At 44.5% G+C, this 25,904-nt stretch overlaps 1 protein-coding gene across 7 annotated transcripts in view; it reads right to left on the bottom strand.

Annotated features, from left to right (window-relative positions):
• The window catches only part of EHBP1L1 (EH domain binding protein 1 like 1), a 260,212-nt gene extending 259,294 nt beyond the window's left edge, over positions 1–918 (bottom strand). For 3 of the 7 annotated variants that reach the window (XM_078660724.1, XM_078660729.1, XM_078660730.1), the window contains exons 1-2: positions 783–918; positions 166–511 (exon numbers count right to left, since the gene is read on the bottom strand). In XM_078660724.1, the coding sequence (XP_078516850.1) occupies positions 166–269 (104 nt within the window). In that variant the 5' untranslated portion in view covers positions 270–511; positions 783–918. Of the gene's footprint in view, positions 1–165 lie in introns of all 7 variants that reach the window. The other 4 variants (XM_078660727.1, XM_078660726.1, XM_078660728.1 and 1 more) reach the window with 2 other exon arrangements.
• Between the last annotated feature and the right edge of the window lie 24,986 nt (positions 919–25,904).

The raw sequence follows: 25,904 nt of genomic DNA, 5'->3' as shown, positions 1-25,904 counted from the left end.
GCACCGAGGCGCTGCATGCCAACACAAACCCACAAAACGAAGCATATTAATTAATATCACGTCGATAGCACTGATCATTGCCCACAGTTCGCTTTAACTTCACATTCTTCCATACAGATATACTTCTATATCCCTCCCCCACGACTACCACACCCCGAGACCTACCATTTCTTGTTGCACTCCAGCATCAGCTCCTGGTAGGAGGCCACGAACTGGAACTTAGAGGCCCGCTTGCCCACCCGCTGTAGCCGCTTCCACACCGAAGTCATTTTATCTGGTCTGCAGGGCACTCCTCTTTGTCACCGACCACCACAAATGTCACCCACGTCCCAAGCGGCGTGGAGCCCCCGGCTGCCGGAGCGCCCGTTCAGCACGCGCCCTCCATGCCTGGCCCCCGCTGGGGCACGGTGCCCATTGCCAACTCCAGGCTCTTCACGAAGGTCACCCCGACCCTTCCGCCACAGCACCGGGACCCCCTTCCGCCGCTGTCCTTCGGGGTCACCGACGCGCCCTGTTGAAGAAGAGAGGACACGATGATTTAACCGCAGCCTTAAATCGACGCACACTTCAGATATTCAAGCTTTATCCGCAATAACCCCTCCCGCACTTCATCTGGCTGATATTTTCTGGCAAATGCCGCCTCTTTAAAAAGAGAAGTTTGCCCTCCCCAGGTGCTGAGGAGCTGCCAAGTCTTCCTTTCCTCCTCACAGCGTTACTTCATTCTTCACGGAGAGCACCCCCATGAAATGGATCTCTTTGCCCTGCTTTATTTATTTCCTCACCCGGGCGTTTCTTTCGCTTTCTGGGGCTTCTTCTGGCAGCGCGCTCCGGCTGCCGGGTTTCCTGTCACTTGTGAGGCTCGAAGAGGTTAAAGGGAAGAAGAGAAGTGGGCCGGCCTCCTGCCAATCCGCGCAGCAAGGCAGGGCAGGGCCTGCTCACGGGCTCCCCTGCCTGCGCAGGAAAGTTTGGACTGTGCACGCAGAGTGACAGGCCGAGGCTCCCCGCGAGGAACACGGGAGGGGGGCACGCTGCCCCACACGTGAGGCCAGAGGACTCACGCAGTACTTTATCGTGTTGCATTCCGGTACTTGCACACTTTTATTTGCATGAAGTCGTTTGGAAAAGCCACACAGAAATCCCCGACTGGGCCACACCTCTATCCTTCGTCTTATTCTATCTAAAGTGATCGCGGTGGGGAATGGGGGGTATGGTATTCTTTTGGGAAGAGGGAAGGGTGTTTATTATTTGGCTTCGTACTAGTCGCAGACGGGTGGCTGCAGATAGAGTTGACACCTTATTTTTGTAAATCGGATTAACGACCATTTGTTCGTGTCCGAGATTCTGGAGGGACTGCGAGATGGCATTTGAATACAAATTTGTGTAAAATGCCTTTTATTCCTTGTTAGGAAGGCGATTCTGCCTTTGTTCGATTTATTAAGTACACACGAATAGAGTGATCTTTTCTTTAAATACATTTTTCAAAGGTTTTATTGTAAATATGTTTTACAGACCTCCTCTGTAGCGTACTGGCCAGTTGGCAACGCTAGCACCAGAAGAACACTCGTGCTGAGGTTATAGGTCAAGGGGAGCCCTGGGTGTGCCTCCTCCGACGCTCTGGTGACGCTTTCAAGTGAGTCACCGTGGTACTGACAGCCGCACCATAAGAGCGAACGATTTATTTATTCATTTATTAATGCGATTTTATATAGCGCGAACATTACCTGAAGGTGTCAGAGCGCTTTACAAAATTACCTGAAGGTGTCAGAGCGCTTTACAAAATAACCAGTTGCGTTAGATAAGGACTTTGGATTACATGAGTTACATAAGAGATACAAACAGATTTTTCTTTTGCAAATATACAAGTGGAGTGAAAGGATGGAAACATTGCAAATGTACAAGTTGTAAAGTCACTCAAGGAAGAGATACAAACAGATAAACTCTAAAATCACATAGGAGTGGTAGTAAGTACAAAGGTCTACTACATATACTAGTGGTTAGAGTTATATATACAAGTGGAGTGAACTGTTTTGTGGTTAGGGCCCAGACAGGCAAACTATCGCACTCCCTTACTGGACCGTTTCACTGGACGAGGTCCTCTGTGTTTAGAAGGAACCACTCTCACAGAAGTTGAGTATAATTCTGCCGTAGACATACTTCGGCCTTAGTGTGGGAAGTTTAAACTCAAATCAAATCAAAATCAAATCAAATCAAGCTTTATTCGGTTGTAAGCAAAACAACCATAAAAGCACAATATATTTCATATACAAAAATCCCAGTAAAATCACAATAAAACTTGTTAAAAGGGGATGGCCAAAGGAATAAAAAAAAAAAACTAAAAAAAATAACGAGTTCACAGGTTACACCGTGTATTCGCACTATATTCCATTTTACCCGTGAAAGAGCAATCAGATGAATTGCTCCAATTCTGATAGGTATCGAGGAAAAATTCAATAGGAATATATAAAACGCTAAAAACAAATGACAGCAACCCTAAAACTGGGAAAGACTGGCATAGAGCACAGCAAGTTGGAGTATTGATAGTCACGAGAGGGCGCTAATCTAGGGAAATGCAAAGATGGTTCAGCCTAAGTTCTGCCTGTGCTTAATGGTTAATTTCAGAAATGTTAGTACTAGTCTGGCAAAAGGTTCAGCGTCAAGAAATTGGAGGGCAAGGAGAGCTGGACGGCACCTACGCAGACCCATTACTTTAAGGATTGGCAAAAGCCAGTGGTACCTTAGTTCCTGATAGAATCTGCAGAACAGTATTATGTGGATCGTCGATTGGGGAGAGCTGTCATCACAGGGACAAGCCTGAAGGGGTTTTGTCCAGGTGTTGATCTTAGGAAAAGTAACCAGATGATGGAAGATATTAAGACTGAATCTGGTTAACAAGAATCTTTCATAGCCCGTAAGGTTGTACGTTAAATAGGGCTGGATCGTGGATGATGTTTGGATTACTAGTGAGTGCTGCACTGAAACTTTTGAAACCTCGCTAGCAACCCGAAGAGATTCTAAGTGGGCCAGACAAATTTTTTTAAACTTCTTTCTCGGGATTACAGCTATTGAGGAGGGGGAGTGATAGTACTGTATCATGCCAAGGTCATTGAAGGATTTTCTGATGTAAGCAAGCCAACCGATCTTAAGGGCCATGTCAAGGGAAAGACAGTCCTCTATGATCCCCCGGCAGAGAGTTGTTTCACTAGACAACCATATGCGATGCCACAGAAGAAGGGGTTGAATCCTGATCAGATCTGTTAGGTAGGACAGACCCACTTCCATGTGACAAGCATAGGTAGACGTGCCCTGAGGGACTGCCAGAAGGAATCGAAGGAAAGTGTTTTCCACCTTTTGCACCTCCTCGACCTTGGCGTAACCCCACACTCCTGCCCCATAAAGTGCACTCGATACACATTTAGCCCTGTAAATTTCTAGGAGTTCTACCGTGGGCCGTCTACCTAATTTATTCGCGAACTTTACTAGGGCAGCAGTTGTTCTCATAAGGGTGAGTTTCCTGGATTCTGTGGCATAATTCCAAGAGCATTTGTGGTCGAATGTAATTCCCAAATATGGATACGTAGTTGTGCTCTCTAGTTTTTGTGCATCGATATATATGGGCTTGATGTTCTTAATCCTCGACCCTGAGGACATTACAAAGTTTTCTTAATGTTAACCTTGATGTCGAGGTTGGCCATGAAGATGTAATATTTCTCGAGAGCACGCTGTAATTCCATAGGGGTGCGAGCTAGAATTACAGTGTCGTCCGCATAGAGCAGGACCGGAATTGGGCGGGTGTTTATTAAGGGGAGGTCTTGGCAACCCGTCAGCATGGCCTTTTCCAAGCCGTTGGTATATAAGTTAAATAGAAACGGGGCCAGGACACAGCCCTGTCTTACTCCTCGCTCCACTCTGAACGACTCTGTTTGCTCGCCCCCTGTGCCGTATCTGACTCTGGCTGTGGCATCTGTATATAGTTCGCGCAGAAACTTAATAAGGAAAGTTTCTATTCCCATGTCTGCCAAAATAGACCACAGCTTGCTATGGTTGATGCAGTCAAATGCTGCAGAAAGGTCAATGTATGCCATATAAAGGCCCCCCCTTAGCATTTACATATTTCCCCGTCAGTAAGGATAAATTAAGAGCTTGCTCTATAGTTCCAAGTCCCTCGCGGAAGGCAAATTGGAGGTCGGAAAGAAATTTATTATCAGAGGCCCAATGTTGAAGGCGCTCTAAGATGATACTGATAGAGCAAGCTTCGCATCGCGACTTGCTCGAGTCATGAACCTCGCCCGTGTGTAATCAATTAATAAAATTTGTACGTCTTACTAATCTTTTATTTTTATATTCGAACGAAGTAGAGGAAGCTTGCGTATGTGTATTTCTAATACAACTAATCCATGTCTCTAAAACATGGCCGCCGCTTGGAAAATTGCTTCTGCGCATGCGTCAGTCACACTCACGTGACCTGACGTAGTTATAAGTTTGGTGGGAAAGGGTGCGCATGCGTAATACACAGCTTTCGTGAATAACGTGGTGATGCTCTTGTGACAGTGTATATGTTGCTAACATTTAAACTGCATAGTATATTTTTATAATGATAAGTTTAAAGTACAAAACCAATGATGTGTTTACATACATTTATTTCTATGTTTTAATTTGTTCTCGCTTACTTTTCATGTACTGCGGGAAATGGGGGTCCGAACCGGTTGGGAGCCATAATGAAGGTCCCTTCTGCGCATACTCGTGGTGCACTGAAAGGTGGCAACATTGGACAGTGGAACTCAGCCAGCTGGCAGCCACAGTCAAGATGCTCATGGGAAAGCCACCTCTGCCCTACGAGAACGGAGAAAGTTGCTCCTTATATGATACATTGTGTGTTGCGCTATTGTTTGCTGTACAGCTTCCCATGGGAACCCCAATCTCGCTAGGCGGTACCCAGAGATGCAAAGTAGGCCTCCAAATAGTCTATTCTGATTGGTGTGTTACCCAAACCCTACCTTAGGACCAATCCAAATTGAGGGATTCTGACACTTTGCAACATTGGGGGGTGGTACACCGTCCCAAAACAGTATATCTACCCTGGGTTCACCTAGGGAAAACGTCCGACTTGTCTGGTTTAGCTGACCTGTCACTGACCCAACGCACTCAATAGGTGACTGAAGATACAGAGTTCTGCGGAGCACTCTGTCCTAAATTGACCATAGACTAAGGTTTTACTAAACCTTAAAGTGCTGGCGGAGCACTTTGCTGGGAGTTCGCTGACCCAATCGGGGTCTTGATCGATAGCTGCAGAGAGGGTGGAGCGCAGGCGTTGCTTCCGAACTACGGGTGCTGGTCCTGTCCTGAGGGTTCCTGTCCTGAGGGTCCTGTCCTGATCCTAATCTGGTCTTCCTGTCCTGTCCTGGGTGTCCATTCTGCACCAGCTGTCCATCGAGGGGTATCCTTCCTTGAGGGGTTCCTGTCCTTAACTGACCCGTGGCCAGGGTTTGGTTTTCACACCAGTCTAGGTAAATATCACTCTGAAAACTCTGAATCTTGCACCTTTCTGAATTTCTGTCTTTTGCTTCAATAAAGACATACCTTTGCATATGTAAATTTTCCATGCTTTGCCGCAACCATTGAATCATAAAGTCATTTGCATTTGTTTCGTAACGTGTTCCTATGTTACCCTACCTGTTAGAAATTATATTTTGCATTGCAGTTTGTCATTTCCTGATATGGTCTAGAACCTCCTTACTTAAACTGTCTAAAGAACTTTTGCCTTAAAGCATAGCGTGTCTCTCTTCATAGACTCTCCTATAGATATAAATGTCCCGAACTCCTGTCTCATTTTTCTCTGAGATAATTCTAGAATACTAGTCCTAATCGAAGCCTATCCCATCTTTAGTGATTCATCTTAAAACGTTCTAATTCCTGATCCTTCATTTTAAGTGTGTCCTGGTTCCATTAGTTTATAAATGGTTGCACTGACTTATTTGCTATTCAGCTATGTACTTTCTGTTATTCTGATTATCGATTGCTTAATTACTGTGAATTTGATGATTTCTGAATTTTACTAAATTAGATAAAGACTTTAAAACTTCCAGTTGTCCGTGGTCATTTTACAAAGATTATTGAATGTTATTTGTTGGGTTTGTATTTTGCTGCCTTTCCTTTTACAGCTAGCTCCCTGATCCATTGTGGTCATAGGTACCCGCGTCGGTGGATGGTAAGTCGGGTACTCTGAAGAATAACGAAAGGGACTCACAAATTATTGATAGTAGACCGTGAGGTCATCCGATCAATGTATATGGTGATTTGAAATATATGGGCCCGAAGCCGGAAGTGGCGAAATTATTGGTCGGGTGACCCGCGCGCTCTATCAGTATTTTCTGGTAGCAGAGTTATGGTTAGGGAATAGTTAAAGGTTAGGTAGGACTAGTTAGGCTAAGTCAAGTCGGTAGCTGCTAGTATATTGATGCTGCTACAAGAGCGGCCGTTTCGAGGAATTGATCACTCTCTTGAAATGTGTTGCTTTTGAAATTTATGAATTGTTTGAAAATTGTTATTCTTGTTCTTATATTGTTATATGTATTAATCCATGCGTATGTAAAACGTTTTGTTAAGTGTTGTCGGAACTCCCCGGGGAATTGAATGGCAAAGTGGTGAATAGAATCCATTTGCCTTGAGGTCGCAGGCTCAAGGAAAGTTAGGTGCAGGTTAGGTAGAACCAGAAGCACTAACTAGGGCTTTTCCTGAATACATGTGTGAATAAATGTTAGTAACGAGGTTCATTGGCAAAATTCCAATAGTGGCGTAACCTAGTAAGGGTCACATCGGAAGAGTAGCAGGTTCATCGGAGCTTGGGTGAAAACAAAGGGGTCCGCTGGGAAACCTTAGACTCGGATATATCCCGGAAAGAGTGGATGGGTCTAAGGAAGTAACAGGTTCACTGATGCTAGAGTGAAGGGTAGGCGGAAGAGATCTACCCGCAGCGTGTGAAAAGTAAATGGAAGTAGTTTACTTGCAGTAAAACAACTCTTTTCTGTCTAGACACTTGAGCACTGTGGCGAATGTGTATTCGTTGTAAAATAACCAAGCACTAGCACTTTAGAAAGAAAGAAAGTTTCCGTTACCTTGTGAAGGGAGGGAGTCAGTCGCGAAGCGTCTCTGACGTCACTCTGTGCCGCGCTGGGATTGGTAGAAACAGCAGGCGGGTAGCGGGGCTGGAATTGTGAAGGAGGGGTGAGCGCCGAAGCGTGAGAACTGTCTCGCGAAAAGGCCGCGCACCCATTGGCCGAAAATATTTGAACTCGTGCACCCCATTGGTCGCACGGAGTTGCAAGACGCATTCTGATTGGAGGTAATTTTGTAAACAAAGTTAAGCGTAGAAATCGTATGTGGCACTCGTATACTCCAGAGACTAGACCCGATCCAAGAAACCTAGGTTTTGAAAGGGATCAGTGGAAGGCTAATAGATAAGGCATTATGTACGGAAATAAGCGAAAAATTTCCCTTGTAAATAAGGTAAAGAATTACTTCAAAAAGGACAAGCCGATTCAAACTAGAGAGGGCATTGTTATTCCACCACCAAATACTCCCGCCTCTTTCATGATGTTTGACAGAGGGTACAATACATGTGTGTGGTTAGAAAATTGGGTGAAATACACAAAAAACAACGGAATAATGGCCTTTCCGTTAGAAGGTACCTTTAATGGTAGGATCCTATTCAATTTAAGAACCCGAATGAATGAATTACATCCCAGACCGAGACTAACGCAGTATGAGGCATTAGAGGAATGGGAGATTGAGGCTTTCCAAAGAGAAAAGCCCCGAATGGACAAAGGGCTGACAAAGTATTACCCAAAACTGAAACAAGAAACCCAAGATAAAAAGATGAAACAATGGAGACAGAGCATGATTGTTGAGGGACTGTTTCCCATGATGCCAGCAGAAGATCCTCCTGGGGGGGGAAAAAGGACAGAGAAATCCAAACACTGGGGGCCCCTGGGAGAATCAGATGACGAATTGTTAGATGACATATGCATGAGAAGTCCGTCTCCTTATAATGAGGGACACCGACCTTCGAGTGCAGAAGATATTCCCCGGAGACCCCTACAAAGGGAAGAGGTCAGGTCCGCAAGTGTAGGAGGGGATTATCTAATTCCTCCTTATACTGAGAATCTAGGACCCTTAGAAACCAGAAGTATTTACCCCAGGAGACCCATGGGCGGGGAGACGGGATATTCACGTGAAGGAGATCTTTGCTCTCTTCCCCCCTACGGAGGTGAGGTGAGGTCCTTGAGTTCAGGAATGCCACGATTGCAGCCCTGGGATGAAGAAGATCAGAGATTTCTAGGCACAGGAAGTCTGTTTCAGAAACCTAATTATGGCAGAGGACCAAGTGAGACACATCCCACTGCCCCGAGTTATGCTCCCATTCTAACCCCGCAGGTGTTACATGGAAACACTTTGGACAGGTTATTAGAAGAAAAAGAACGAGAAGCATTAGGAAATCAGAGAGCTGAGATAATACAGAAGATGTCACAGCTAAATGCAAGTCCTGAAGCCTTAACAATCCCAGTAACAATCGGACCGGTGGTTCCGTTGTATGGGGACCGTCAAGGAAGTCCGAAACCTCCCGTAATTACTCCTGTCATTGCACCGACCAGACCAGAACCATTAATTGTGGATGACCAGACAAGTGAGTGCGAGTCGGAGGTCTCACTGCTAGATCTGCCCATTAGAAAGACTGGAAAAAGCATACCGAAAGGAGATAATCCTTTCAACGCGAGGGAAATTCAGATGGAATCGACCTCAGGTACGAAGAGTGTCACATTGGTGACTCCTGAAGAAATCGAAAGATGGAGTCAAGAATTTGAAAAACAAGCGTCCCCAACGAAACCTTTAGATCTCTACAAGCTGAGAATAGAAATAGAGGAATTGATGGCAGGAAACGTAGGATTAGACAGATTAAATACCTACTCTGAAGACGAAATGCTGTTTATCTGCAAGAGTCTCACTCGAAATACCCGAGTGCTTCATGAAAAACTGACAGACACTGCTGCTAGCATGGGAATAGATATTTCAAGATCGAAACCGCTGCGAAAACCATACAGGGCAGATTTCTCAGACAAAGATTTGGAAAACTTGAATATGTCGGGGAAGAAAGCACAGGTCAAAGAACTATTGACAGTATTGGAAAAATGGGGAGATGTGGAAAGGTGGAAAGCCAGATGGGCCAAGAAAAAGGATGAGGCCAGGTCTAGGCAGGCAACTCCCGAATTTGTTCTAAGGGAAACTGAGAAACCAGAACAGTTATGCCCTATGTGCGAAGTACCAGGTGGAAAGTATGTGCACGTTCCATGGTCCAGACAGGATATTGTGTCCTTTACTAACGATTTCCCGAAATTGCGCGAGAAGCCAGTTGACTGGTACAGGCAGGTGGAAAGGTTCGTAAAGGTGCAAAAATGCCTGTGGAAAGACCTGGATGGGTTTTTCGACATTGTGGTCCCGGTAGATCTGTGGACCGAGTGTAAAATAGCCATAGCTTGGCCAAGTGAGGAATACCCGAGAGATGGCAAAACAGGGGAACCATCGAAAGAAGTGATGAGAAAATATGAACAAGTAATTCAGCATCTGAAACTAAAAGTGCCAGCAAAGGAAACTGATTGGACCAAGATAGATAGAACCACGCAGGAAAGAGACGAGACAGTGCACTCCTTTTATGAAAGGCTGTTGCAGGTGTTCAAAACATACAGTGGAATAGATAACATCGAGATGAAGGATATGACACATTTTATTTACAGGTTTGTAAATGGTTTAAGACCCGAAATTTGTCAGTGGATAAAAGATAACAAAATCTGTTGGCATACTAAAAAGATGGATGAGGTCCTACGGTACGCAAAGTACTGTGAGGACGAGATGGCAGAAAAGAAAAAGGCTCTCAAGGAGAAGGTTATGTGGGCTCAAGTGAAGCTCGCAGAACAGCAGGAAAAACAATTGAATAAAATGGCTAAATCTACTCAGAACCAAGGTCCTGGGGGTGGGGGTGGAGGAAAGCCCCGGCCCAAAATGAGCAGGGAGGAGGCTAAGAAGAAATTTCTCTGCCACCAGTGCGGAGAAATTGGACACTGGCGAGACGAGTGTCCCTATTTGCCGGATGATAACTCCAAAACACCTGATTTAACTCCACAGACGCAGAATGAAAGACCAAGAAAGACCCAACCACAGGTAAAAACGATTCAGTTGCCCCGAGCACCAAAGCAAGTATTTAAGGGAAAATCAACGCAGGGTGATGACGTAGAAGTCTGGGGAAGCAATGAGAACAGAAATACAGCAACTTCGCAGTATTTACTAAATGATACCTTCCTTTGTGATGACCAGTACTGACGGGGCCTGAGAGGGGAGGACGAGGAGTGCGTACTTGGCGCCTCCTTGCCGGTAGACCAGTCAGGGCCATACATTGAAGGAAAGGTTGACGGAAATGATGTCACTTTTCTGTTGGACACTGGCGCTACCCGTTCTACTGTAAGAACAGTGGACGTTCCAAACCTACCCCTCTCGGGAGAAGCAATCCAAGTAGTGGGGGTATCTAATCAACTGATTAGTACTCCTGTTACCGAGCCCATGGAGATCTCAATTGGAAACTTTAAAGAAATGCATAGATTTGTCGTTTGTGACACCAGTCCAGTGAACTTACTGGGACGTGATTTGCTGTGCAAAATGAACTGTACCATCTTTTGCACACCAAAGGGTGTTGAAATTCAGACCCCAGATGAAGATGGCATTTATAAATTAATGTTAATCAGACCCGACTCAGAAATTAAACGAATGACTATGCAGGATTTGCCCAAAGAACTCCAAGAAACAGTGAAGCCAGAGGTATGGGACTTTACCGGAAAAGATGTAGGATTAATGAAAAACGTAGACCCCATACAGATAGCAATAAAGGACAATGCAGTATACCCTAATACTAAACCCTACAGAATGAATGCAGAAGTGAGAGCAGGGGTTGCCCTGGAAATACAGAAATTGCTAGAAGGAAACATCATACAGGAAGTAATGAGTAGCCCATGCAACTCACCGATTATGGGCATCAAAAAGCCTAGTGGCAAGTACAGAGTAGTGCAAGACCTAAGAAAGGTAAACAAAATAGTGGTTCCTTGTTGTCCTATTGTGCCAAACCCAGCAGTGATTCTGTACCAGATTCCCTGGGATGCTGAGTGGTTCACTGTGATAGACCTATGTCATGCATTCTTTTCCATTCCCTTGCATCCAGACAGAAAATTTATTTTCTCATTTGCCTTCAACAGTCACGTGTATGTCTGGAACAGGGTCCCCCAGGGGTACACAGAGAGCCCCTCTATCTTTAATCAGATCTTGAAAAAATGCTTCGAAACTTTGGTCTTACCTGGAAATTCTGTCTTGGTGCAATACATTGACGACCTCTTGGTGGCGTCCAAAAGTCACAAAGATTGTGTGATTGACACCATTGCCCTACTGAATCACCTGAGTGAGAAGGGACATAAAGTGGCCCCTGAAAAATTACAGTTCTGTGCAAAATCAGTAAAATATCTGGGGCACCAGATAGAGAAAGGCATCAGGAAAGTAACGTCAGAAAGAGTGAGAATAATTCAAAAGATTCAGTTACCCCGTACTCAGAAAGAAGTCAGAATGTTCCTCGGAGTGATAGGATACTGCAGGCAATGGATTGTGGGATTTGCAGTCCTAGCTAGGCCCTTGATAAAAATGACCAAGAGAGGAACACCGGATATCGTAGAATGGGATGATGAAAGCTTAACTGCCTTCACAAAATTGCGAGATTGTCTGTGTACAGCCCCTGCATTGGGAATGCCAGACTATTCCAAGGAATTTGCCCTGTTCTGTGACACTCGCGATAATTGTGCATTGTCAGTCCTAACCCAAGAACATGGCACAACCAGAAGGCCTGTGGCATATTTCTCTGCCACCCTGGATCCAGTGGCTGCTGGATTACCAGGATGTCTGAAAGCAGTAGCTGCAACTTGCACAAGTTTAGAGCAGAGTGAATCCATTGTCATGGGACATCCTGTAACTGTGTATGTTCCACATGGAGTGGTAATTTTGCTAACCAGAACGAAAACTCAGTATCTCACCCCTAGTCGGCTGACTAAATACGAGAGGATTCGCGTGGGTGCTGCGAATATAACCATTGTCCGGTGCAACATCCTGAACCCCGCCACTCTGCTTCCCAACTCAATGGATATGGAAGATGGGGAGGAAGATGAGCATAACTGCATTGATTTAACAGAATTTTGCACAAAGCCACGCCCAGACATTAAAGAAACACCTTTGCTTATACATTACAAGGAACTGTTTGTGGATGGTTCATGCCTAAGACATGAACAAGGAGGCCTGAGTGCTGCCTATGCGGTAGTCTCCTTAACCAAAATTGAAGAAGCAGGTTATTTATTTGAAGTAAAGTCTGCACAAGTAGCCGAATTGATCGCTATGATAAAAGCTTGCAAATTGGGGAAAAACGTACGCCTAACAGTGTATACTGACAGTCAGTACTGTTTTGGAGTTGTGCATGACTTTGGCCAATTATGGCTACAGAGGGAGTTCCTGACTTCATCAGGTACCCCTATTCGAAATGGAAAAGTTGTTCAAGACCTTTTAGAGGCAATCCAATTACCAAAAGAATTGGCAGTGGTCAAGTGTGTTGCCCATAAGAAGGACTTTGACCCTGTATCCTTGGGAAATGATTTTGCTGATCGAGTGGCACAATTATGCGCCAGGGATCGATTGATCATAAATCCAAAACGGGGGGGGGCCCGGAAACAGCTGCCAACTTCGAGTGTTTGAAGAAGTGCCTACATGGGATGAAGTGAGAGAATGAAAGCAGGCGGCACCTTGGCAAGAGAGAGAAGTGGAAGGAAGAAGGGTGTAGACCAAGACGTGAGGATGGTGTCATCTTGGGCCCAAATGGTATGCCTGTGTTACCCAGACACTTGCTTGGCACAATGGCTAGACTGATACATGAGGGATCACACATTGGTAGGGACGCCATGATTCTGGTATTCCAACAGACTTGGTACAGCAAAAAGTTCAGGAAAGTAGCAGAGTCCCTCTGCCAGAGGTGCTTGTCATGTCAACAGATGAATCCAGGCAAGAGAACAGTGGTGGAACTAGGGAAAATTGGGAGGTCAGGGGGTCCCTTTGTGAGAATACAGGTTGATTTCATCACCATGCCACGTTGTGAGGGAAAACGTTATGTCCTTGTCATTGTCTGCCTATTTTCAAAGTGGGTGGAAGCTTACCCTACTCCCCAAAGTGACGCACTGACAGTAGCAAAGTGTTTACTGAAAGAACTGATACCTAGATTCGGGGTTCCAGTCACTATTGAATCAGATAGAGGCCGACATTTTCAGAATGATGTGATCGACCAACTCTGTAAGGCATTTGGGATCTCGAAAAAACTCCACTGTGCATATCATCCAGAGGCTTCTGGAGTGGTGGAACAAATAAACGGGACTATCAAAACAAGACTAGCGAAATTGTGTGATGCATCTGGCATGACCTGGGTAAAGGCCCTGCCTCTGGTTCTGATGGGACTCCGAAGTATTCCAGACCGGAAGACCGGCCTGAGCCCCCATGAAATCCTGATGGGAAGAGTAATGAGACAAGCGTGGGTACCAGGAAGCAAACTATTGAGTATTACTGATTATTTGGTGCTTGAATACTGCAAGAGATTAGGTGACCAAGTGCGTTATATCTCTCGCCAGATCGGAAAAGACGCAGTCGCCAATCCAACGACTCCTCTCCACAAACTGGTTCCAGGGGACTGGGTCAAAATCAAGAAGCATACTCGGTCGAGCTGCCTGGAACCAAGGTGGGGACAGAAGCGCCAAGTAATCCTGGTAACGACCACAGCAGTGAAGTGTGCAGGTGTTCCCCATTGGATCCACGCCAGCCACACCCAGAAGGTACTACCCGACAAGGAGCCTGGCGAAGAAGGCCGTCCAGCAGAGGGGCCTGCAGAAGCAAGACCAGAAGTAACTGACGACGTACAGCCCAGTACCAGTCAAGCTGAGGGGTCCGCAGACGTTGGTCCAAGGGTAGTTGATGACGAGCTACCAAGAGTCCAGCCTGCTGAGGGGTTGCAGAAGTTGGTCCAGAAGTAGCTGATGACGAGCTGCCGAGCATATGGCCAGATGAGTGGATACCCTTGATTGACCTTATTGAAGACCCAATCAGAACAAGAGAACGAATTTGGGAAGGTAGAGAGTGGAATAGAGAGGAAAAGCAAGGCACAGGCGAAGAACCTCAGACTATTGACATTCACGTCAAAACTGAGGAAGGAGAAGGTCAGACAGGGACTGAGCAAATAATTGATACACCTCCACTGACTCCTGATGTCGAAAAGGGACAGACTAGACATAGTGTAATAGTTCGAGCAGAAGAAAATCAAGGGATCGAAGTGCTCGAACAGGATCAGATAGGATTAGAAGAACGTGTTCAGGACACAGAAACAGAGACATTTGAAAAGCAAACACAAAATTCTCCTGAACAAGGCCAGATTAGTAACCAGGCAGAAGAAATAGATGCAAGCCCTGGAACTAGTGAGATAGGAAGGGAAGAAGAAGAAGCAGAATTGCCACAGACTAATGAAAATAAAAGGGCAAGAGAAGAAAACGAAGTCCCAGTGCCAACTAAAAGACTTAAGAAAAGAAAGCACATTGAGCCTGGATTCATAAAGAAATTGAGACTGAGGATAAAAACGGTAGAAGAAAAACGTGCAGAAGAAAGAAGAAGTTCTCGCATAGCAGAGCAACCAGAAGACACTTCCAAAAGAAGGAGCGATCGAATAAAAAGACAAAACAAAAAGTACAAGTCTCCTGAATGGACGCTCGTGTTGGAAGAATTTGAGGATCTTGATATAACTGACGAAAGCGACGGAGAACCAGTCGCCGAGTACTCTGCCGAAGAAGAAGACGAGCCACCGTGAAATTGCACAAAGTAAGCTACTCGTGTAAAGACACAAAGAGGGGTCGAGAAACTTCTTCTGAGCCAAAATGTCTGATTCAAACGTGAATGGTAGACCTAGTCGCAGTTGTTGCAAAACATGCTGCAAGGTATGTGTATGTAGTATAATTATAGTGATATTAGTTTGGATAGGACTAACAGTGTTCATTCCTTTTGCGGTGAGCAAAAACACTAATGTTGACCCTACTGAGATTGTAAATACTGACAATGAGGAACTGACAACACAGAGTGTAGCAAGACATGAGAGAGCACTCAAACAAACAAAACGAGACCTAGAAGCATCAGATGAGGGAGGACTACATTATCATGGAGTTAAGAATAAGACACATTTAAATGTTTTCGCAAACTTGTTAATACACTATGTAGAGACAATGGAAATTGAGGATTGCTATGTCTGCATGAAGCTACCTACCTCTGTAGCTGAAGGCGTGACATACCATCACCTGCCCCTGACATACGGAATATCCTGTAGCATTTTAGCAAGCTTATTTTACAAAAGAGGACCGTTACAGTACTATTACTCTAACAATGACGTGATCTTTTCTGAACTTCCTATATGTGGGAACCTGAATCCTGTACATACTAAAAGTGACGTTACTCGCTACATGGGCGAATACTTTCTGACTATAGGTAATATCGACATAGGTGACGCACACAGAGATAACTCGACCTGTTCTTTGCGTGAGCAGGAAAAGATGTTCCTGAACATGGCAGAGAAGAGGAGAATAAAAATACAAAGAAAGGCAGATGACGAAAGACAGAAAACGCCAAAATGGGCTGAGAACATGGAAGGCACCTCAAATGGTGGGGCGGGACCTGCTCTGTTGCTGGATTTTGAAAGGAAAGGAAAGCTATGTCTTCACCGCGAGAAGACTAGCTATTATAATAACATTTTCATTGGTTCCAGTGAATGTGAACATAATTACAAGGTAATTGGAGGATGGGGTTTCAAAAATGGGTCAGAGCCTGTGTTTCCTGGAATCTATTATATATGTGGAGACAAGGCTTATTTCAAATTGCCGGATCACTGGTATGGAAGCTGCTACTTTGGCATTGTCTTCCCGAAAATATACCACGTGAATGAAGTTGCTGGAAGCAGTGAAAATACTAATGGCTTAGTGCGTAGTAAAAGAGAAAGCGTAGGTGAAATAATGGGTAGTATTTTCAGTGCACTGATACCTGGAGTGGGAGTGGTTCTGAACACTCACAGAATTTGCAAATTGTCCACAATAGTGGATGTGTTGTCTACAGACACAGCTCATGGATTTCTGCTGGTCAATACCGAAATGGTTGCGATCAGATCAATGGTTTTGCAGAACAGACTTGCTCTTGACACCTTATTAGCAAAAGAGGGCGGAGACTGCCGGATGTTGAAGGCGCAACATTGTTGCACTTATATTCCGGACAAAAGTGTGCAGCTCAAAAGATATGTGAAAAACATTACTAATTTGGAAAAGGAACTCAAACCACTCGAGGTTGACAGTGCCTGGAAGAGACTGGTAGATGGTCTCTCAAATGTAGGTCATTGGCTTGCTAGCTTAGGTAAAAGCTTATTGTTCAAGGTACTGATGCCAATTGGAATTATAGGTCTTATCCTATTTTTCATATTTGTCTGTTGCAAATGCCGTAAGCACACCAGAAAGCATCAAGTGAATGCCAGAGGAGTGAAACGAAGTGTGGATGAGCTTGAATTAGAAGAAATGAATAATCAGATATACAAAAAGGTGAAAAATTCTCACCCTACCAAAAATGAGAAAGAGAAGCTGAATCGCTTGTTGGAAGAGATAGAGTTGTATAAGGTGTGAGAAGTTGGCATCTGGTTCCATTATTTTTGTGATGATAGTAAATATCATCAAAGAGGGGATTGATAGAGCAAGCTTCGCATCGCGACTTGCTCGAGTCATGAACCTCGCCCGTGTGTAATCAATTAATAAAATTTGTACGTCTTACTAATCTTTTATTTTTATATTCGAACGAAGTAGAGGAAGCTTGCGTATGTGTATTTCTAATACAACTAATCCATGTCTCTAAAACATGGCCACCGCTTGGAAAATTGCTTCTGCGCATGCGTCAGTCACACTCACGTGACCTGACGTAGTTATAAGTTTGGTGGGAAAGGGTGCGCATGCGTAATACACAGCTTTCGTGAATAACGTGGTGATGCTCTTGTGACAGTGTATATGTTGCTAACATTTAAACTGCATAGTATATTTTTATAATGATAAGTTTAAAGTACAAAACCAATGATGTGTTTACATACATTTATTTCTATGTTTTAATTTGTTCTCGCTTACTTTTCATGTACTGCGGGAAATGGGGGTCCGAAGCGGTTGGGAGCCATATTGAAGGTCCCTTCTGCGCATACTCGTGGTGCACTGAAAGGTGGCAACATTGGACAGTGGAACTCAGCCAGCTGGCAGCCACAGTCAAGATGCTCATGGGAAAGCCACCTCTGCCCTACGAGAACGGAGAAAGTTGCTCCTTATATGATACATTGTGTGTTGCGCTATTGTTTTGCTGTACAGCTTCCCATGGGAACCCCAATCTCGCTAGGCGGTACCCAGAGATGCAAAGTAGGCCTCCAAATAGTCTATTCTGATTGGTGTGTTACCCAAACCCTACCTTAGGACCAATCCAAATTGAGGGATTCTGACACTTTGCAACATTGGGGGGTGGTACACCGTCCCAAAACAGTATATCTACCCTGGGTTCACCTAGGGAAAACGTCCGACTTGTCTGGTTTAGCTGACCTGTCACTGACCCAACGCACTCAATAGGTGACTGAAGATACAGAGTACTGCGGAGCACTCTGTCCGAAATTGACCATAGACTAAGGTTTTACTAAACCTTAAAGTGCTGGCGGAGCACTTTGCTGGGAGTTCGCTGACCCAATCGGGGTCTTGATCGATAGCTGCAGAGAGGGTGGAGCGCAGGCGTTGCTTCCGAACTGCGGGTGCTGGTCCTGTCCTGAGGGTTCCTGTCCTGAGGGTCCTGTCCTGATCCTAATCTGGTCTTCCTGTCCTGTCCTGGGTGTCCATTCTGCACCTGCTGTCCATCGAGGGGTATCCTTCCTTGAGGGGTTCCTGTCCTTAACTGACCCGTGGCCAGGGTTTGGTTTTCACACCAGTCTAGGTAAATATCACTCTGAAAACTCTGAATCTTGCACCTTTCTGAATTTCTGTCTTTTGCTTCAATAAAGACATACCTTTGCATATGTAAATTTTCCATGCTTTGCCGCAACCATTGAATCATAAAGTCATTTGCATTTGTTTCGTAACGTGTTCCTATGTTACCCTACCTGTTAGAAATTATATTTTGCATTGCAGTTTGTCATTTCCTGATATGGTCTAGAACCTCCTTACTTAAACTGTCTAAAGAACTTTTGCCTTAAAGCATAGCGTGTCTCTCTTCATAGACTCTCCTATAGATATAAATGTCCCGAACTCCTGTCTCATTTTTCTCTGAGATAACTCTAGAATACTAGTCCTAATCAAAGCCCTTCCCATCTTTAGTGATTCATCTTAAAACGTTCTAATTCCTGATCCTTCATTTTAAGTGTGTCCTGGTTCCATTAGTTTATAAATGGTTGCACTGACTTATTTGCTATTCAGCTATGTACTTTCTGTTATTCTGATTATCGATTGCTTAATTACTGTGAATTTGATGATTTCTGAATTTTACTAAATTAGATAAAGACTTTAAAACTTCCAGTTGTCCGTGGTCATTTTACAAAGATTATTGAATGTTATTTGTTGGGTTTGTATTTTGCTGCCTTTCCTTTTACAGCTAGCTCCCTGATCCATTGTGGTCATAGGTACCCGCGTCGGTGGATGGTAAGTCGGGTACTCTGAAGAATAACGAAAGGGACTCACAAATTATTGATAGTAGACCGTGAGGTCATCCGATCAATGTATATGGTGATTTGAAATATATGGGCCCGAAGCCGGAAGTGGCGAAATTATTGGTCGGGTGACCCGCGCGCTCTATCAATACGACTGGCCACTTTCCCCAGTGAATCCAAGAGGGAAATAGGCCGATAGCAGGATGCCGATTGACGTTCCCCTTTTTTAAAAATAGGAACGAGGATTGACTGGGACCATGATTCAATAAGTCCCAGGTCACATGATGCTTGGAGAACCCTGGTTAAAATTGGCGACCAAAGATCCGTGTTGAACTTGAAGAGATCGATTGGAACCCCGTCGGGTCCCGGCGCCTTGACGGTTTTACTGGCCTTTAGGGCGAGTTCCACCTCCTCGTGTGTGATATAGATAGGCAACTAAAAGTTTGATTGAGCTGACCCCGCTGGAATTGGTCGATTTGTGGTTGAGGGAAGGCTGAAAATCCGCTCAAAATACTCAACCCACAGGTGTTCATCAATCGCGACATCGATGCTGGGGTTAGCCGTTGCATCTAATAAGAAAGGGGACTTCACAACCTTCCAAAAGGCGGCGCTATCCCTCATAGTACTGGTTCTGTGGAGTTGTATCCAGAGATCATGTTTAAGAGTAGTCTTCCTGGATTTTAGGGCCTGATTATATGCCTTTCTAAGAGCTGCGATGTCCTTTGGGATTCTATCTTTTTTGTTTAAGGCTATTTTTAAGTTCTAATGTGCTTTTGTGCAGGAACTGTCGAACCATCCCTTGATTCTGGTTTTACCTGATTTCATGTTTACAAAAAGGATTTCCCTAATTGATGCTATCATTTTAGAAAAATTAGCCATTATTCCCTCACTAGTAGTTGCTTGGTCAAGACAATTTGCAAACGCTTGCCTAAGGTTTGTAACCAGGCTTGTTGTGATGGCCAGCGGATCCACTTTTTCCCACCTAAGTGAATAGCCGTTTAGTCTATCCATTAAGATGTTATTTTGACTTAGAAGTGTTTCGATGTTAGGCCTCACGTGGCTATTAGGGAGTTTTAAGGCGATGGTATTCGGGTAGTGGTCGCTGACAGCGATATCGTGAGTTTTGCATTTTAAAAGAACCCTACCTGCTGTCCCTGATATAAATATAAAATCAATTGTGCTTTGCCTTCCTCTGCCGTTATAAGTGGGTGTTACCGGTACAGGAGGATTAATCAAGTCATTGGCAAAGGCGAGATCTAGGCCACATAAGGTTTCATTCAAAATATGCCCAACTGCGGTGTGAGGGAAATGGGTTATCGGATCACTGTTTTCATCCACTATACCACAGAGTGAGTTAGCACTATGTTTGCAGAGGGTTTGGTTAAAGTCCCCGCCCCAGATTATAGTCAACTCTTTACGAGCCCTGAAAGAAAGTTCATGGAGGCAAAGGCCTATTTCCTTTATTGTATTTATTAAAACCTTCGCGGTTAAGTTGTTATAAAAATTAACTATTACCAGGGCGTTGGTATTACTTTGGTGAAGGGCGACTATTTGGAAGTTTAGTTCCATTTTGACAGGGACTATCCTTGTAAGTTGGAGAGTGTTGGATACATATATAACCAGACCGCCCTTTGCCCTACCAGAAAGAGAGGGTGACGCTGGGGAGAAAAGAGTTCTATAACCCTCTATGTGTAATTCTGATGTTGCCCAAGTTTCCTGCAAACTTATAATACTGTAATTGTGGATGAAATCTAACTAGATATCATTTACAACCTTTAGGCGTAGGCCCGCCAAGTTCCAGAACAGAATGTTCAAGATAGAGTCGGCCTTAGTTGGTGCAGGCTTAGAGTCTATTTCCACGTTTCCCTCACAGTAACTAAGCTGTATGGGGTTTAGAGGGGCTTCGTTGTTTGTTAGACCGCTGTGGGCTGATTTAAGTAAAGATGAGGAACGAACGGGTGTGTTGACCCCCCCGGGTTGGGTCGAAACCCTGGGAGGAAGTGAATCCACCCGTTCCAGATCGGAAAGCAGATCGAAATAATTGAAGGTAGGGATGTTATATCTCAAACCCCCGCCTTCTTGCACATCTCGATTTGTAAATCCCCTACGGTGGTTGATGGTTTGAACTGGGGGAAGTTGGGGATAAAAGAAACTCAAGTCCCTGGTAAGGATGTTACTCTTGCTAAACTGGGGAGCCCAGTTAAAAATGTGTTCTACCACCCGCCTGTCCCCAAAATTGGTGACAACACAGTCCCCAGGAAGATCCTTTCTTCTGAGTCCCAACCAGCTTAACCTCCTTGCAAAATAAATTTCCCCGGATATGTCAGGTGGCAAGGGCCTGTTCTTATTCAGCCAGTAGGCCACTTTGTTTCTTAAGTCGGGAAAATGCTCTACTCTTCCTTGGGGCAATTCCGGGACTCCAACTAACACTACCGTGTATGGCTGTGATTGCGGGGGTAGGTCGATACGTGTAAATGACCTCCTAGATTTTGTTGTCGGGGAAGGTCCTTTATTACGCTAGGGTTCACTTTCATCTGTCCCTCGTGGTCCATGCCCTGACCTGAGGTTCCCTCCGCTTTTTCCAGCTCCTTAGTTTCTGGGATCTTCAAAATGTTCTGTGGGGGTCTACCCATAGTGACCGCCGTAGTTGTTAGTTGATTAGTTAGGGGTCGATGGGTGGGTAAAGACTGGGTCGTGTTATTAATACGAGTGTTGTGTACAGTAGGGCGATGTTGCTGGACAATAGATTAACAGCCAGATTCATCAAACGAAAATCCGCTCGCAAAGGGCTAGATTCTGAGAATCTGGCCCTTTGCGAGCGGTATTTTTGCATTTGGGATGCATCATCCCAAATGCAAAAATCGCTAATTAAGAATTCGCTAAATTGCAGTTCTTTGCATTTTGCAATGCATGAAAGTGAAAAAAATAGCGAATTCGCTATTAGGGCACGCAAATTACCAGGAAGTACAACTTCATGGTAATTTGCAAAAACTTTGAAAAATGCACTAAAGTGCATTTTTCAAAGTTTCATGTTGCGCACACACATGCCCTAAGGGCATGTGTGTGCGCAACATATGTGCACACATCATTTCAGGGGTGCAACAGGGTGTCCTTTGGACACCCCTGCACCCTTGAAATCGCAATCTCAATTTGCGAATCGCTAATTTCGATTAGCAAATTGAGATTGTCTTCCAATTCATTCCTATGGGCCTCTAGGCCCATAGGAATGAATGGAGCGATAATCCTTAATTGCGACTCGCAATTTGCGAATCGCAATTAAGGAATTATTAGAAATCGCTATTTTATTAGTGATTTCTTGATGCACAGCATTTTGCTATTCCTTAATAGCGATTCGGTATTTTTCGCTATGAATGATTAGCAAAATGTGTTCTTGATGAATCTGGGGGTTAGTGTTTGATACGCTAGTTGATTGCTCTGGGGTGGTCGAGCCTCTGATCACTACTCTCTCCAAATTGTCAATTTTGTCTCCTATACGCTTTACCCTTTCCAAGAGGGGTGCCATTAGGGATTTCATAAGATGCTCAATTTTACTTAATGGACCCTCGTTTTGTAAAGGGGAAGTTAAAGAGGAGGCTAGAGTATCATTGATTCGGTCCCGGGGACCACTGTCACTACTTGAAGCTGGGGGAAACAACCCTTACAACGCAACTATTACAACGCACACCGTTACTACGCACACCATTACAACGCAGGATCCGTTACAACGCATGCCTTTACAACGCATGACATTACATAGCAGATGCTATTACAATGCACGCCATTACAACGTAAGTATTGGTAAGTATGTTATTTTTTTAAATCATTTTTTTAAATGTAAATTAAATAAATTAATTTAAGTAATAGTATATATTTAGTTTTGGGTTATGGGGTACAGGGGTATTTTTAGGTTTCAGGGCTAGGTATGGGTTTTGGGGTAGAGGGGTATTTTTAGGTTTCAGGGCTAGATATGGGTTTTGGGGTACAGGGATATTTTTAGGTTTCAGGGCTAGGTATGGGTTTTGGGGTACAGGGGTATTTTTAGGTTTCAGGGCTAGGTATGGGTTATGGGGTACAGGGGTATTTTTAGGTTTCAGGGCTAGGTATGGGTTTTGGGGTACAGGGGTATTTTTAGGTTTCAGGGCTAGGTATGGGTTTTGGGGTACAGGGGTATTTTTAGGTTTCAGGGTTAGGTTTGGGTTTTGGGGTACAGGGGTATTTTTAGGTTTCAGGGCTAGGTATGGGTTATGGGGTACAGGGGTATTTTTAGGTTTCAGGGCTAGGTTTGGGTTTTGGGGTACAGGGGTATTTTTAGGTTTCAGGGCTAGGTTTGGGTTTTGGGGTACAGGGGTATTTTTAGGTTTCAGGGCTAGGTATGGGTTTTGGGGTACAGGGGTATTTTTAGGTTTCAGGGCTAGGTTTGGGTTTTGGGGTACAGGGGTATTTTTAGGTTTCAGGGCTAGGTATGGGTTATGGGGTACATGGGTATTTTAAGGGTTCAGGGTAACGGGTATTTTTAGGGTTCAGTTTTTAAATTAATAATTTTAAATAATTTAAATAATTAATTTTAATAATTTTATTATTTTTTAATATTAGTTCTTTAATAATAATTGTTCTTTTTAAAATAAACTATTTTTTAAAGTATATATATTTACAAATTAATTATTAAAAAATAATTTAATTTATTAAATTAATTAAATTTTACTAAATTACATTTTTTTTAAAAATAATATACTTACCTATACTTACGTTGTAATGGCATGCGTTGTAATAGCATCTGCTATGTAATGTCATGCGTTGTAAAAGCATTCGTTGTAAATTTATCTGCGTTGTAAAAATTGCGTTGTAACGGTGTGCGTTGTAAAAGTTCGCGATGTAACGTCATACATCCGAAGCTGGTGCTATTTCAGGCACTCTTTTATTAGTTTTTTTCCTCTTGTTGTAGTGAGTGTGACAGCGGCCTTTCTCTGCTTCTGTTTCTGGCCCCCCACGTTCCTCTTAGCGTTCCCTATAGGTGGGCATTCCGAGTTAGTATGATTTGTCTTAAGCCTAGCTTTTTGTCCTCTAGATGTAACCCTCGGGCTAACGTTGCTTGCGCTTTGGTGGGAAGCGAGGATCGAAATTAGACTGACAAATGAATCACAGGGCCCGCTAGCTATAAGATCCTCAGCTTGAGGAAGGGGATCGGGTAGAGGCTCATTCAAAAAGGTAGTAGGGGTCATGGATAGCCTGGTTGGCGGGGGCAAAAACTCTGGTGATACGTTCCTTCTAGTAGGGGGACTATTATGGATATTTAGAATGTGGTGGGGTCCTGGGAGGGAGACGAAGGATGGAGCCAGAAGTGAGTCCTGAGAGTTAATGGTGGTTGTGAATATAATAGAAGATGGCAAGAGGGGAAGGGACCCAGCAGGTAGTGAAAAACGGCGTTCTGTCTGTTCTATGGCATTAGCCACTACCCGATGTTTTTTTGGAGCATGCGGTCGATTGCTGTCAAGCTGGGTAACGGGGGTTTTGGGCCCGACTTATGCTTTGACTCTGGGACAGGCATCACAGAGCTGTTTATCCCTGAAGTTGGGCGCTTAAGTGCGGGAATAGAGATTACCAATGAACAAGTTCTAATATTGGGACAATGGTACTCAATAATAAAGTACTATACAAAGCATAACAATTAACCAATCTTAAATGATAAGAAATAATGTGGCTCACACTGATTGTAAGGAGCCTTAAAGCCCTACCACAAAAACCAAGGGGGGTTGCCCTGCCCAACCTCTTTTGTCCACTAACGGCCAAGAACGGTCCCGCCCGTGTCCCGGGCTTCTCCCGGGACACTCCCGCGATGCGGGGGCTCTCCTTGTTTTTTAAAGCGCCTCCGGGCGCGACCTCTCGTGGGCGGCTTCCGGGTCCTGCCGCTAGGGCTGATGGAAAATGCAGTCCCCACTCGCGGCCGCGCCAAGATCTGCACAGGCTGCGGCGGCGGGGGAGACCGGGGACCGGGAGCAAGGGCAAGGTTTCTGTGGCCGCAAATCCGTCAGGTATGTCCCAAAATACAGCTATGGAGAGCACCCCAGTTTCAACTCAGATGGAGGGAATCATATCGCTCTTCCGCATTGGGCAAACTGATCCTATCATTTTGTGTTATGTTACTGCTCACTTTATGCTTCCAGCCTCCTTACCTCGACTCTGCCCTCCTTACCTCTTACATCCCCTATACATTAAGAGACCTTGCATCTATCACCTCAATGATTCTTTCAGATCCTCCTTGCCGCCTCCCACCCCTTTGTACCTCCTTTCCCCTATCCTCTCCCTCTTGCCACTACATATTCCTTTTTACATTCTCCCCCCCCAAGACTTAAGTCAATAATTTCTCTTCTTTTTGGCCCCATTCTACCTCATCCCACCACCTCTTGCATTCTGAGCCCGCTCCCTAGCACTGTCTGGTAATCACTGGCCCCTTTTTTTACACAACCTCCTCGCCTATCTTCTCTCCCTCGCATCTTTTACCTCAGTGTTTCCTTCTTACCTTAACTTTTCCTATATTGTATATCTCTCCAACCCTCTCCTCACACCACTTTTCTGTCAAAGATAACCCACCCACTCCCCCTACTTAACCTCCAAGGTTTTTCAGTTTCAGGGGTGCACGGAGGTGTTCCCACCTCAGGAACTGTTTATCGTCTTAGTGGTTATGTATTTCAAGGCACTGTTTGCCGCCTTACTGGTTATTTAAAAAAACAGATTTAATGGCAGTCCCAAACGGTGGACTGTGTTGTGGCATCCGTTTTGTAGAAAATAGTGATTTTGTTAAGGGAGTTGCATTGGCTCCCAGTTGAGAAGCAAATCCATTTCAAAACCCTGTGTTAAGTGCACCGAGGAAGAGCAGGGGCTGGCCCTCGGTACCTGCAGGACTTTGTCAAACCATACCAGCAGCCCTGATCTCTTCGCTCTAATGGGTTGTTCCTGTGTGTGATCCCCACATTGCAGCTACACCGGTCTGGCTGCCAGTCTAGGTTATTCCTTTCTGCCCCATCTGCTGCCTCTCCTCCCCTGCAATTTAATGCTTCACTTT

This window comes from Lissotriton helveticus, chromosome 9 (genome assembly GCF_964261635.1).
Source record: "Lissotriton helveticus chromosome 9, aLisHel1.1, whole genome shotgun sequence".
Classification (NCBI taxonomy): Eukaryota; Metazoa; Chordata; class Amphibia; order Caudata; family Salamandridae; genus Lissotriton; species Lissotriton helveticus.
The sequence above is the reverse complement of the archived record's forward strand: the minus strand, read 5'-3'. Positions and strand labels throughout refer to the sequence as shown.